We start from the raw sequence: 14,728 nt of genomic DNA on the forward strand, positions 1-14,728 counted from the left end.
TCCCACAGACACAAAAAACAACAGTACTTGGTGAACCCTAATTGCATTCCTAGGAGTATAGCAATGACTTTCAGATCACCACAGATGTGCCACTTGTGTTGTTCATATTTGATTGATTGGAGAAGTGTTTTCATATTTATATACGTTTCCTTCATGTGAACTGCATGACCTATAGGAATAGAGGGTAGCTGATTTCCATTATGCAGAAGTACAGCTTTTAAGCTTAGTTTTGAAGAGTCTATAAACAGTCTCCATTCAGATGGAGTGTGATCCAAATTCAAGCAGTCTATCAAACCATTAACATCAGAACAAACTACGAGGTTTTCTTTTTTCTCAAAAAAAGGAAGCAAATCTTTTTGACGCTGTCTGTACTGAGATATTTTCACATCATGTTTTAGAAGATTCCACTGTTGTAGTCTTGACCCTAACAGCTCAGCCTTTTCCTTAGACAAGCGAAGATCTCTTATAAGGTCACTCAACTCTGCTTGACTAATTCTGTGCGGATCACTAGACCTATCGCTTACCTCAAAATCAGGGTCATAGGATGTAGAAGGATGGGTTGCTCCTTCTAAACAGTCTTCATCACCTTCCTCTAAAATTTCATAGTTTTGGGGTGGAGAAGGGACTGGCAAATTGTCTGAGTGTGGTACAGGCCGAAGAGCAGATGGGAGATTAGGGTATTTAACCGTTCCTCTTTTCTTCATAGATAAACCTTGCTTAATGGGAGGAGTTAAGCAGAAATAACAGTCGTCTGTATGATTGGTAGGCTCACGCCAAACCATAGGTACTGCAAAAGCCATTGCCCGGTTTTTATTTTTCAGCCACTCTCGCAATATGACGGAACAAGAATTACAACATATATGAGGAGCCCATGATTTATCTTGGTCCCCAACTTTCACACCAAAATAATGTTCATAGGCTTTCTTAACGATAGGTGTCATTTTACGTTTCTGAGCCTTAAATGTTATTTCACCACATATATAGCAAAAGCTATCGACAGAATTCACACACTTTCGAGGCATTTCAGATCAGCACTTAAATTAATTTAAAAATCAACTTCACACGATAATTTCAATAGCAACCACGTGCGTACAATTGACAAACTCACATAGGTTATGTTTACTACTTAAGAACAGCTGATGAGAGGGGTGTTATGTAAACAAACATGTGTACCAACTGTTGGTGATGAAATATTTCATTTGTTGAAAACTCAATATACATATATATAATATAATGATACTATATCTTGAAAACAAGAGCTAATATATAATTTTTATGGTCACTTTCGGTTTTAACACGTGGAAATACATTAAAATCATCTAATTTCAACCCCGAAACAAAAACTTTGTTGTGTTGTGTTATCAAACCAGTACGAATACAGGTTTTCCAGGACAACCACATTTCAGAAGAGTGAGTAAAGCAGTTGGTCGGTTTTCGCCAAAGCAAATCAGTTGCTTTAAATGTGGAATAGCACATCCTGTAAGAAAATGTCCAGCTTTCGGTAAGCAATGTAATTGCATTTTCAGAAAATGTGTAGAAAAAGAATTGTACACTCCATTGAGTTTAATAATGATACACCAGGTGAATATGAAACTGTTCAAGAATATGACGATTTAAATTCGAAATATGTCTTCATAGGGATGGTGAACAAATTTTCCGAAAAAAATAAACAGAAACAATGGCACATAGAAATGATTGTTAATCAAGTTAAAAATGTTGTCTTTAAGTTAGATACTGGAGCAATGACAAATGTCATCAATATAAAAACAATTGTCTCTTTGAATATAGATGAAAAAACTATAAAGAGATCGAATGTTAGGCTAACAAATTATTCAAATGATACTATACCTGTGATTGGCGAATGTCGCTTACATTGTTATTATAAAAATAATGTTTACTGTTTAGATTTTGTTATAGTAGATACAGACTCTCCAGCTATTTTAGGTTTGGATAGTTGTATCGAATTGAACATTATTAAAAAAATTGATTCTGTTGATTGTGCTGATGTCGTAAAAAAATACGAAGACATTTTTCAAGGAATTGGTTGCCTTGAGAAACCTTTTCACATTCAACTGAAATTAGATGCCGTACCAAAAATCTACCCAGCACGAAAAATTCCGTTTCCTTTAATACCTAAGTTTAAGCGCTGTTTGGAGGAGATGGAGTCGCAGGGAATCATCTCTAAAGTAGACTTTCCCACAGAATGGGTCAATCCGATAGTACTAGTCGCAAAAAAAGATGGCTCTTTGAGAATTTGCCTCGATCCGGTTGAACTCAATAAAAATATTCGTAGAGAACATTATCCATTACCAACTTTCGAAGAAATCAGTGCTAAATTAAAAAATGCTAAATATTTCAGTACGCTTGATGCCATGTCAGGGTTTTGGCAAATTGCTCTTGATAATGAGAGTTCGAAGCTATGCACTTTTGCTACACCTTTTGGCAGATACCGCTTTCTAAGATTACCGTTCGGTGTAAATTGTGCTCCTGAGGTTTTCCAATGCTACAAATGAAAAAATCGCACAGATCAAAAAACATACATTAACCGATCCGGAATTACGTATTGTAATGAAATATGTTCACGATGGTTGGCCAAAAACAATAAAAAAAACTTATCCACTTGTAAAAAGGTATTACAAATTCAAAGATGAGATTACCGAAGCAAATGGACTATTATATAAAGGTAACAAACTCATAATACCAAACCAAATGCATAAGGAAATTCTAAATAAAATTCATTATGGCCACTTTAGAATTACTAGATGTAAAAATAGAGCTAGGGAATGTTTTTTCTGGCCAAATATGTCTAAAGAAATTGAGGACTTAGTTTCTAATTGTATCACATGTAAGGTCTTTCAAAGAAATAATATTAAAAAACCAATGATAGGTCATGAGGTTCCTGAACGTCCCTGGGAAAAAGTAGCGTGCGACTTATTTTTTTTGGACAACGAAACATACTTACTAGTAGTAGATTATTTCTCTAAATACATTGAAATAGCAAAACTAGTACATTCTACCTCATCTAAAGAAGTAATAACGCATTTAAAATCCATATTCGCGCGCCACGGCATTCCAAATATATTAGTCAGCGACGGGGGACCACAATTTTCTAGTTTATATTTCAAACAATTTTCACAGGCATGGCAGTTCACTCATATCACGTCCAGCCCTAGGTATCCCCAATCAAATGGGCTAGTCGAACGACATGTGGCCACATTGAAAAATATGCTGCGTAAAGCTAAATACGAAAATAAAGATATATATTTAACTTTATTAATTTATAGAAACACTCCAATTGAAAGTAATTTGGAGTCTCCTGCAAAAATTCTGATGTCCAGGCAACTCAGAGATATATTACCGGTTGAAACCACCTGTCTCAGGCCAGCCAAAAGTAACTTCGCAGAAATAAAACAAACTCTGAAAAGACGGCAAAATCAACAGAAGCAATTTTACAATAGAAAAACTAAACCTAATGGACATAGTCTCAAAAATAACGAAACTGTTTTAGTTAAGAGGAGACTAGAGGACAAAAAATGGGAAAAAGGTGTTATAGTTTCTGAATCAGAAATTAGACCACGATCTTACAATGTTAAGTTTGATAATGGTAGTTTATTGTCTAGAAATGATCAATACATCAACAGATATCCTGTTCATCCCAACTGTGATAATGCAGTTGAGGATTCCAATGATACTGAAATCTCAAGTGAATCTAATAATGATGATTCAATCGCTAATGAGCAAATGCAAGATACGAATGAAAGCAATCAAGAGATTGTGTTTGTACCCACCACTACAAGAAGTGGTAGGGAAGTGAAAATTCCTCGTAGGCTGCATTATAACAGCTAGGGTATTAACGTATTACCTGTTCCTGTTAATTTATGTTACTTTATTTATTATTGCTTGTATATATTCATTACGTTCATTTAATATTACAGCCAGCTCTTCACATATCTATAGTTATATTAGTTTCGGTATTACAGGTTATATTTTGTTCGTTATATTTCGTATAGGGAAATTTGTTCAACATGGGAAATGTTTTTCTGTACTTGATGTTTTGCATTCCTCTATTGAAGGCAAAAATAAAGACAGTTTATGATCAATGGCGTTTTAATAAACATTACAGGATACATCAATGAATAATAATCCGCAATCAAAACATTTTTATCCCAATTTTAACGTTAATTATAAATTTGTTAATTAATAAATTTTTCTGAATTGAAAGTGATTATAAAAATCCCTATAACTAAAACCTTGGCATTTTTTTCCTTCGGTGAAGTTATCCTTAATAGGCAAAAAAATAGATTACCGTTGCCAAAATAAAAAAGTTGTTATTTTCTATTTTTTAATGACAATTGAAAATTATAATTTTATAAAATATACATTACAATTTATTTTCTCCAATTTTTCATTGTTTCAATGTTTCATGGCTAAAAACTAATTAATAATATATTTTTTTAATTTTTTACAGCCATTGTTGATAATATTATTATCAACAAATAGGTACATTGTTTACAAGCAATTCGAAAATTTTTTTTGCATTATGTAAACGGAAAAAAATCATGATTTTTAGAAAAAAAAAGGTTTCTTAAAAAATTTTCTTTGTTGCTAAAAATACGTTTGTTAATCAACAATCGTTTTTTGCAACTAAATATTAAAATTAATGAACCGTTTATTTTTTGAAAATCATAAATTCTAGTGTTCTTCAAGGTTTTGCAAAAACTTTTTTTTTATTCTTTTTTTAATTGTTTATTAAAAAAAATTGTTATAAACAAATTTTTTTTTTCATTTTATTTTTTCAATACTTTGTTCTATAATAAAAGTAACTATGTGTGTTTTTTTTAATTCATTCAATTTTTTATAAAACTTTCAAACTGGATACTTGTCTTTTTCATTCGCTTCTCCGCTTTTATAATTATAATAACTTTCAAACTATTGCAGTTATGATAAATGAGCTTCAAGTCTTTTTTGTTCATTATAAATTTATTAACAATTTTTTTTAAATAAACAATTAAAGAGAGAATAAAAAAAAAGTTTTTTCAAAACCTCAAAGAACAATAGAATTTATGATTGAAAAAAACCGTTCCTTAATTTTAATATTTACTTGCAAAAACGATTGTTGATTAACAAACGCATTTTTCAGCAACAAAGACATTTTTTTTTAAAACCATTTTTTTTTCTAAAAATCATAATTTTTTTCAATTAACATAATGCAAAAAAATTTTCGAATTGCTTATAAACAATGTATTTGTTTATAATGAATTTATTAACAATAGCTGTAAAAAATTGAAAAAAAAATATTATCAATCAGTCTTTAGTCATGAGACATTGAAACAATAAAAATAAAAAAAAATTCAATGTATTTTTCATAAAATTATAATTTTCAATTGTTAATAAAAAAATAGAAAATAACAATTTTTTCATTTTGGCAACAGTAATCTATTTTTTTGCCTATTAAGGATAACTTCACCAAAGGAAAAAAAAGCCAGGGTTTTAGTTTAATAATTATAGGGATTTTTATTTTAACTTTCAATTCAGAAAAAGTTATTAATTAACAAATTTATAATTAACGTTAAAATTGGGATACATTTTTTTTACTGCGGTTTATTGTTTATTGATGTATCCCAACATTACATGAATTTTTTCATTCCTCAATATTTACATTTGAAATGTTCAAAATATTTTTTTTTTGTTTTTATGTCAGAGTGACGAAAGGCGCGCGGAAGCCAGACTACCCGCTTTTGGCTCTATTTTCAGGGCTCTGTAAAAATTATAAATAATCGAGTTACAGTTTCGGGAGTCGGTACTTTTTTTACGCGAATTCATTGATCTTTTCAAATCTTTTTTCAAGTTTCCAAAATTTTGAAAATTTTCCGAGATATTGAGAAAAAACTGAAGTCCCATTTTTTCATTCACTTATTTGTTTATAACTTTTGTAATTTTTATTGGCGCGTTTTCGGACCTTTCCTTGAACTTTCTAGGCAAAAATACGAATCGAATGACACCTTAGTCGTAATTTTTGGACAGGGCTGAAAAATGTCACCAAAAAGAGCTAAATCAAGTACATGTGAACCAGACTAAAAGATGCAATATGCGTATTTTACGTGAAGGGAGGCAGTTCGAACACTTACTAAAATGATTCTTGTTATCACTAATTGATTTCGTTATCATCATGTGAGTCGAGTTATGGCCAAAGTAACATATTTTTTGGTTATTTAAAACATTTATTTTAATTTGTATAGAAATACGCATCTAGATAAAATTGAACAGACAATGGAATCATAACGGATGGATTCATTTCATTAAACTCGTATTATTATATTCATTTCGACTTATTCATGGCCCCCTTTATAATATGCAATAAGATTGCATTTTTCATCAGTATTCAAGGAATAGTACAAGTGTGCTATATGGCTAAATTCAGAATTTATGGTATGACACTCGCGACACAATTACGAAATGGTGGACTGATGGTTCGATAATGTGTACGCATAACATGCCTGCAAACAGAAGATCGTGACTAATCATTGTGCATTGCGGAGGAAGTGAAGGATGGGTTCCGAATTCTTTGAAATTATGTGGAAAATAACTTGAGAACTGCAATGTTGACTATCATAAGAACATGGAAGCTAATATTTTTGAGGAATGGTTTGAACACATTGATCCCAAATTTGGATGCGAATACTGTAATAGTTCTTGACAACGCTTCCTATTACTCGCGACAGCTCAACAAAGTACCGAATAAAAATTCGAGAAAAGATGAAATTCAAAGTTTTTTAATGGATAACAATCTGTATTGAAGTTTTACAGACAGAAATATTTGAAAAAGTGTATGCCCTTGAGAGTATCGCTGAAAAGTATGGACACACCATATTGATACTTCCCCTCTATTTTTGTGTTTTCAATCCCATCGAGTTGATTTGGGAAAAATTGAAAGTAAGCATCAGGCGTAAAAATAATTTTTTGAAATTTGATAAGAAGGTGATAGAGCTAGTTAAAGAAGAAGTATCTAATATTACCGGAGAAGACTGGCCGAAAATGATTAAAAAAGTAATTTTAGTTGAAAAAGACTATATGGAGATTGGACACTTCCATATCAACGGTGTTAATACATTCATTATTGATTTGAATGACATTAGAGAATATGGAAGGGGAATTATCAGAAGCTTTCGAAGAAAGTAAGTGTAGTGTTTTTGAAGCGTTCGAATGTAAATATAAATATATGTGAGTAAGTAGTTAGGTTAGGTCACAAGTGAGCGGGTCTATTCGACCCTCCACCGCAACCCGCAAGGGTTTATTGTGGTTCACACATATTCAAGTGCGAGTAAGTATTCACAAGTATTTTCGATCAATACTCTGTTATTTGAATTCCTACTTTCACACTCATCTATATAAACGAAATATTCACACACACACATATATATATATATATATATATATATATATATATATATATATATATATATATATATATATATATATGTATATGTATATATACCTATTAATAATGGAAACCTATTAATAATGGAAACACTCCCCTAAAATTTGAAGTTGTAAACCGATTTCAATAACTTTTTCATTTTGAAATGTCAAGTACTAAAAGGTCTACTTCGGGACAAAATTTGAAATGTTTATTACAGTTTCAGGGCATACTACGATATTTTTTCTTAGTCGAAAATCGGGATTTTTTATTAGCGATTTTTTTATTGAAAAAATCACTACGCCACTGGATTCAGAGTGCCTTCAAACAGGTGTGACCAAAATTTCATGAAAAAATATTCATTACTAACAAAGTTATGGCAACTCAAAAATTAGAAAACTCACACAGCTAACAGTCACAAAAACACCCTATATCAACAGATATAGCCATGAGAATATTGTCGCTATTGGGCAGCGGATAATCCTAACTGTGTAATAAACTGTAAAAGCCAGTATTCTCAAAAAATCAACGTCTGGTGTGGGATATTGAACGAAAGAATTATTGGTCCTTTCTTTTTTGAGGAAAACATTAATGCGCAGAGGTTTCTAGAACTTTTAAACACAGAGATTTGGGATGCTATTCACGAGCTGCCAATCAATGAGCGATCAAATTTAATTGTCCAGTTAGATGGGTGTTCAGTTTATTATGCCAGAGCTGTGAAGCAATGGCTCAACGAACATTTTCCAAACCGATGGATAGGCCGTAGTAGTCCGTTTATAGAGTGGCCACCCAGATCTCCAGACCTAACAGTTTTGGACTTTTTTCTCTGGGGACTTCTCACACGAAAGGTTTACAAAAACCGCTGAAGAGATAGAAATGAACTTTGTGCAAGAATTCGACAGGTATGTGCAGATATTAGCCCTCAAGAACTAAGGAACGTAACCAGAAACATTCGTAAGCGCTACGACACATGTATCGAAATACGTGGTGGATTAGTAGAGGCTACTGGAATATGAGATAGAATTAATTGTTGCACTGAATTGAAACATTTCAATAATTAGTTATTAGTTACGTTTATTAAATTTTTTTGCTTCATTGTTAGTTGAATTGTGTGAATGTAATTCCGTTATTTTCATTAAAAATATTTACGCTATTCGTTTTTTTTTATCTGGTGGCACTTTATTGTTGAAATCATAAAAAAATGATATATTGTGACTGTTAGCTGTGAGTTTTCGAATTTTTGAGTTGTCATAACTTTGTTCATAATGAATATTTTTTCATGAAATTTTGGTCACACTTATTTAGAGGCACTCTGAATCCAGTGGCGTAGTGATTTTTTCAATGAAAAAATCGCTTATAAAAAATCCCGATTTTCAACCAAGAAAAAATATCGACATTTCAAAAAAAATTATTAAAATCGATTTACAACTTCAAATTTTCGGGGGGTGTTTCCATTAAAAATGGGTCACACTATATATATATATATATATATATATATATATATATATATATATATATATACCGGGTGTCCCACATTTTATGTGACAGGCAATATCTGGTTTGTTGAAGGAGATACACAAAAATGTTTTATACAAAAGTTTTAGGAGTTCATGAGAGCTATATTTTGATATAATTTTCAAATATACAGGGTGTTTGGTGTAGGTGCTACAGACCAAAATTCCATTTTTTAAAATAGAATAGAAATTACGTTAAATTCTGATATCATTTCATGTTTGGTTTTTGAAATTCGGTTACGGCGTTGTTGAGTTATTGCACTTTTCCTCAAATATAAAGTTTCAAAAAAACTTATTTACTCGTACACGAATCCAGTCTATATCTTTTATTGAATTGAACTAGACTACTACTAAATACAAACCATTATTCTCACCTCTACGTATCTACGATACGATATCAGTTGAATATCATATTGAAATTCTTGAGAATGTGACTAACTTGAGGGTGAATTGCTTTATATTGCACAATTTCATCAAGTAGCTTATGCTTGTTGATGCCATAGTAACAAATGTTGTTGAATTGTATCTACTTGTCAGTTCGATTCAGTGATTCTTTGCAAAACAGTAACTATGTTCTTTGTGCGAAAACTCCAGTATGCCTTTCGCGTTTAGTCCAAATGATTGCATTGATATGTTATTAATTTTTGGGGAATGTCAGAAAAACTGCCGTCAAGCACAACGTCTATACCAAGAACGTTTTCCAGACAGACCCATTCCGTCACGAATGACTTTTTCGAGAGTTGTAGAAAAATTGCGAACTGGGTCATTTCCTTCTACTATAAAGCATCGTCATCATACGAGATCTGTTAGAACTGAAGATTTAGAGATCAATGTGTTGGCTTATATTATTATTCATCCACATGTTTCTATCCGTACTCTTGCAGAAGAAATCGGTGTGAGTAAATCTAATGTACAGAGAATTCTGAAAGAAAATAAATACCACCCATTCAAAATTCAGTTGGTACAAGGTTTGAAACCCACGGACTTTGAACGACGACTTGAATTCATTGCTTGTATTCAGGTAATATTACATGAAAGTCCTAACATATTCAGTCAAATTTTGTGGAGCGATGAATCGCGATTCCACAATAATGGAGTTGTGAATCGACATAACAGTCACTATTGGTCTCAAGAAAATCCCCACTGGGTCCGCGAAAGTAATTTTCAAACTACTTGGGGTATTAATGTATGGTGTGGATTGTTCAATGGCCGCATCATAGGACCTTACTTTTTCAATGAAAATCTCAATGGATTGCGATATTTACATTTTCTAGAAAATGATTTGATCCAGTTGATGGAAGATATTCCCATAGCAGAACGACAAGGAATATGGCGGCAACAAGATGGTGCTCCTCCTCACAATTCACAGGTTGTTACTGAATATCTGGATAGAACGTACCCAAATAGATGGATTGGTAATAAGGGTCCAATTCGGTGGCCGGCTCGTTCCCCAGATTTATCACCGCTTGATTTTTTCCTATGGAGTTATTTGAAAGATATTGTTTTCACTACTCCCCCTTTGAATGTGGATGATCTGAAAATGAAAATTCGACTAGCGTGCAGTGATATTACTCCTGATATTATAAGAGCGACTTGTATGAGAGAAGTGATTCGACGTTTCGAAGCCTGTATAATATCTAATGGGCATCACTTTGAACAAATTTTATGACTTATTTCTAGGTACCTACCATTCTTATGAAATGATTTATCAAGTTATATTATTTACATTGTTATTAATTAAAGATTTGTTTTCGAATACACCTCTTTCAATTTCGCAATTGTTTCATATTCAAAATGATTCCTGACTGAATTCCACAACTCAAAATTGAAACCATTACTTCGAACACCCGAAATTTTGACTAATTTTCATGTGATCTGATGCAGAGAGAATAATTGTATGAGATATTTAAAAAAATAATAGTCGTTCTCAAGACTTTACATTTTAAGCAATAACTCAACAACGCCGTAACCGAATTTCAAAAACCAAACATGAAATGATATCAGAATTTAACGTAGCATCTGAATATGTAACGATATACAGGGCGTTCTATTTTAAAAAATGGAATTTTGGTCTGTAGCACCTACACCAAACACCCTGTATATTCAAAAATTATATCAAAATATAGCTCTCATGAACTCCTAAAACTTTTGTATGAAACATTTTTGTGTATCTCCTTCAACAAACCAGATATTGCCTGTCACATAAAATGTGGGACACCCGGTATATATATATTGAAAAAATTTGATTGTCTCATTCGGTCTTTGGAACTGAGAATGATTTTTTTTTTTTGGATGGGATCAGTTATCAACAGTTTGTAATGAAGACCATCAGTTAAAATTCTTTGAAGTATTAATTGTTAGAATTGTTGAAGTTCAAAAGTGACTTGTATTATCTATCTTATTATTGATTGAAATAATTTATCAATTACGCATATTGACGCAGAGTCAATAATAAGTGGAGAAGCAACAAAAATTCGATTGAGCATAGAGTGGAATGAGAACACAAATATATTTTGTACCCCATCACTTCACTTAATGAAAATCGGAATGGGGAACACATGTACCAGTTTCATTATAGTTTTTTTCTTATACAGCTATTGCTGTTTTAGTGCTGGCAAATCGCATTACACGAACAACTTTGATGAAAAAAACTTTCGTAGTTAGAAAGTTTTCATAGTTGGAATATACACTTGATGTCATGAATAATCCATGGCATAATGCAGAGTTGGAAATGAAAAAGCTTATATCTCGTGGAAACTAACGGGGAACGTGAAACTTGGAATCAGCTATGCTGGGAAGTTCAATCAAAATAGGAAGCCGATTTCAAACCAGGCGGTCTTCTCTCAACTTCAGATGAGTTTTCTACGAATATCAAAAAGAGGAGTTCATTTTCTGCTCCTAGGTATATATACAAAGTAAGTGTCCCAGTTGTCTCTGATCCATAAATCTGTTTTATTTCTGACCGGGATATTATAAGCTTATATCGTCATAGTTACGCTATCAATAAAGAGGGTCATAACTCCCTTGGGACATTATAGATTTTATAATTCCCTCTACCTTTCACAAGTAAAAATAAATAGAAATGAAAACTGAACCATATTTTATTTATTCACGTCATTACAAATAATAAATGTACAATTTTGAAATGTTCCCTGAAAATTACTTCCGCCACTGGAAACAATTTCTTCTTTTGTATGGCTGGAGCTTCTGTTCACTACAGTCGAGGTACCTGCCTCTTCTGATGACAAAGTAGACAACATACGCGCCGTTTTATTTCTCAATTCGATGCTATCCTCCAAATACCCCTCCGCCACCGTGGAACTTTTCCAACCTCCGTGTCTTTTTAAGTTAGTCATAGTTGCTCCTGCATTGGCTAGAGCAGTAGCAGAAGTGCGACGAAGGCAATGTCCTGTATAGGAAGATGAGTTTGGCAATCCTAAATACATTGCGATTTTGCTGGGGATTTTCCCAAACATGTTTTTTCCAATTGGCTGAGATGTACATTTATTTTGTCGGAAGCTCAAAAAAAATCGTTCAATACCTTTAGGACGCAAAGACATATAAAGTCTTAATAAAGGCAAAGCGGAGAACTCTTCTTCATCCACAACTGTAAATTCCTTCGATACACCAGTTTTACTTTCCGGTACGTTCACTACCATAACGGAATCCCGGTCCTCTATATCCGATATCTTCATAATCAAAAGTTTCTGACTTCTGCATCCTCCAAAATAACCCATAATCAAAACAACCTATAACAAAAAAAAAAAAATAAATACACACAAAAAGGAAAATAAGAAAAAAATTACCTTATGCAATAAATGAATATCATTAGGAGCGTCCTTTAGGAATCTGATAACATCTTTAGGAGATAAAACAGCAGACTTTTTCGGCTTATAACTCTTGCTCTTCCGTTTCAAAAAAGCCTGTACTTCATTGAACTTGGAGATATCTCGTTTCTCATGTATAGTCACCATCGATTTTAGCATTGACCATTTAGTCCATAAAGAATTCGGACTATACGTTTCTGACTGAAACGAATAAACACAATTACTACCAAATCTACCGAAAAACATAGAAAATTCCTTACCAGTTCTTGAAAATATGCCAGAAATACAGTTTCAGTGACATCTTTTGGCATAACATTTTTCCGTGTCAGCCAGTCCAGATATATCTTGTATTCTTTTTGGTATACGGCTTCACTTTTCGATGGAATTAATGATTTTCTTGCTTGTTCAGCTTTTTTCAAAATATCCTCCATTATATTTGGGGTAGAAAACATGTTTTCACCGCAAACACAGCTTGATAACAAAGTTCTGTTTATAAACAAGTAACATAGCAACAACCTAGCAACAAGAAAACTCTACTATAATCAACGGTACCTGATTCAAATATACCGGGAAGGTAATGAATTGGTACATTTTTCCGTTTCAAAAATGAACAAAATTTTATTGAAATCGGTCAGAAATAAAATTATCTATGTACCACGGGAATTAATGAGCCTTAATAACCTCAGGCAATTGCTGTCCCTCGGGCCAGAGGCCCTCGGGACGCAAACTTTGCCATCGGTAATTAAGGCCCTCCTAATTCCCTTGATACATAAATAACTATAATATTTTTCACCGTTAAAACAGTGTTTTGTCATTTAATATGAAAAGTGGAAACATTTTTCGGAGGTATTAGTTTTGGAAAGAGACAAAAATGTGAGGAAATCCCGAAGTGAAAAAAAGGAATTAGGTTCGAAATAAACTTTTTGCAAAAACGTGTGGATCAGATCATGTACAGAAGTTTCCAGTTATATCTGTGCGATTACATGTTTCGTTTTTGCTATTTTCACATGATTGGAATGCGTTATGATTCTTTAATTTTCTCACTGATGCTGGGTGCATTACTGACTTCGAGAAATTCTCTATTATATATTGTTTTGAATTTTTCATGGATTTTTCTACACCTTTTAATCAATTTCCATCATATATAGAACCATACTTCAAGTTTATATAATTTTTCGAGTATCTTCCCGATCAGTTTTCCATGAGCTTGGGTAATTAGGCTTTCACTCATCATATTTTGTGAAGACGCATCACTTGGTTCAGGAAAAACTAGATATGTGCGCCTACAACTGGCTCTGTCATACAGTAGATCACAAATGCTATTTCTACTGCACATTTCGAATGAAGTGCACCATAAAAAGAAAAAAATGAATAATTCAGTGACATGGTAATCAGAGTTTGAGTTTACATGTCCAAGTCAAAAATCGATGGGTTTTTGTTTATCTCTAAAATGTTGAACTAGTTTTTGACAACAGCTTGGTTTCGTTTTTGTTTAGTTACCCTGTATAACATTTCGAATAGAAAAAAACTCAAGTGTGTTATCACCTGATAATATCCAAGCTACGTAGCAATTTGTTCTCCCATGATGGCATTCGAGAAATAAATCCGAGTTGTCGCTTATAGTAGTTCAGGATATTACACACTTGTTCGTCATTAAGAGTTCACTGATGGATCACTGTATTTTTCCAGTACCAAGGAATTTTACGATGGATCAAATTGGATGATGTCACTTTATCTTACGGCGTTTTTATCCATCAAACAATCAAACAAAAAACCATCAAACAAAAAGAATAGCAAACACGTCCTATGAAATCAATGTTGATGAAGTATATTTTGCTAAATGGAAGACTTTCACATCGTATTTTCATTCGAAGAACATGAACATTTTCCATTCCAATAATTCAAGTACAACAAATGCTAGTTTTGATATGTTTTATATGAGCTAGATACCCATTTGATCTCGGATATCT

At 32.6% G+C, this 14,728-nt stretch overlaps 2 protein-coding genes across 2 annotated transcripts in view; both read right to left on the reverse strand.

Moving 5' to 3' along the window:
• The window catches only part of sif (guanine nucleotide exchange factor still life), a 653,408-nt gene that overhangs the window by 70,780 nt on the left and 567,900 nt on the right, over positions 1–14,728 (reverse strand).
• LOC141481791 (uncharacterized) lies at positions 11,887–13,539 on the reverse strand. Its single transcript, XM_074173993.1, has 3 exons — positions 13,019–13,539; positions 12,738–12,959; positions 11,887–12,680 (listed from the first exon to the last, which is right to left on the reverse strand). Exons 1-3 carry the CDS (start codon positions 13,208–13,210, stop codon positions 12,033–12,035), a joined length of 1,062 nt encoding a protein of 353 aa, XP_074030094.1. The 5' UTR covers positions 13,211–13,539; the 3' UTR covers positions 11,887–12,032.

The sequence above is a fragment of the Leptinotarsa decemlineata genome, unplaced genomic scaffold (genome assembly GCF_025532065.1).
Source record: "Leptinotarsa decemlineata unplaced genomic scaffold, Ldec_3_MD MMD2_tig00000505_RagTag_RagTag, whole genome shotgun sequence".
Taxonomy (NCBI): domain Eukaryota; kingdom Metazoa; phylum Arthropoda; class Insecta; order Coleoptera; family Chrysomelidae; genus Leptinotarsa; species Leptinotarsa decemlineata.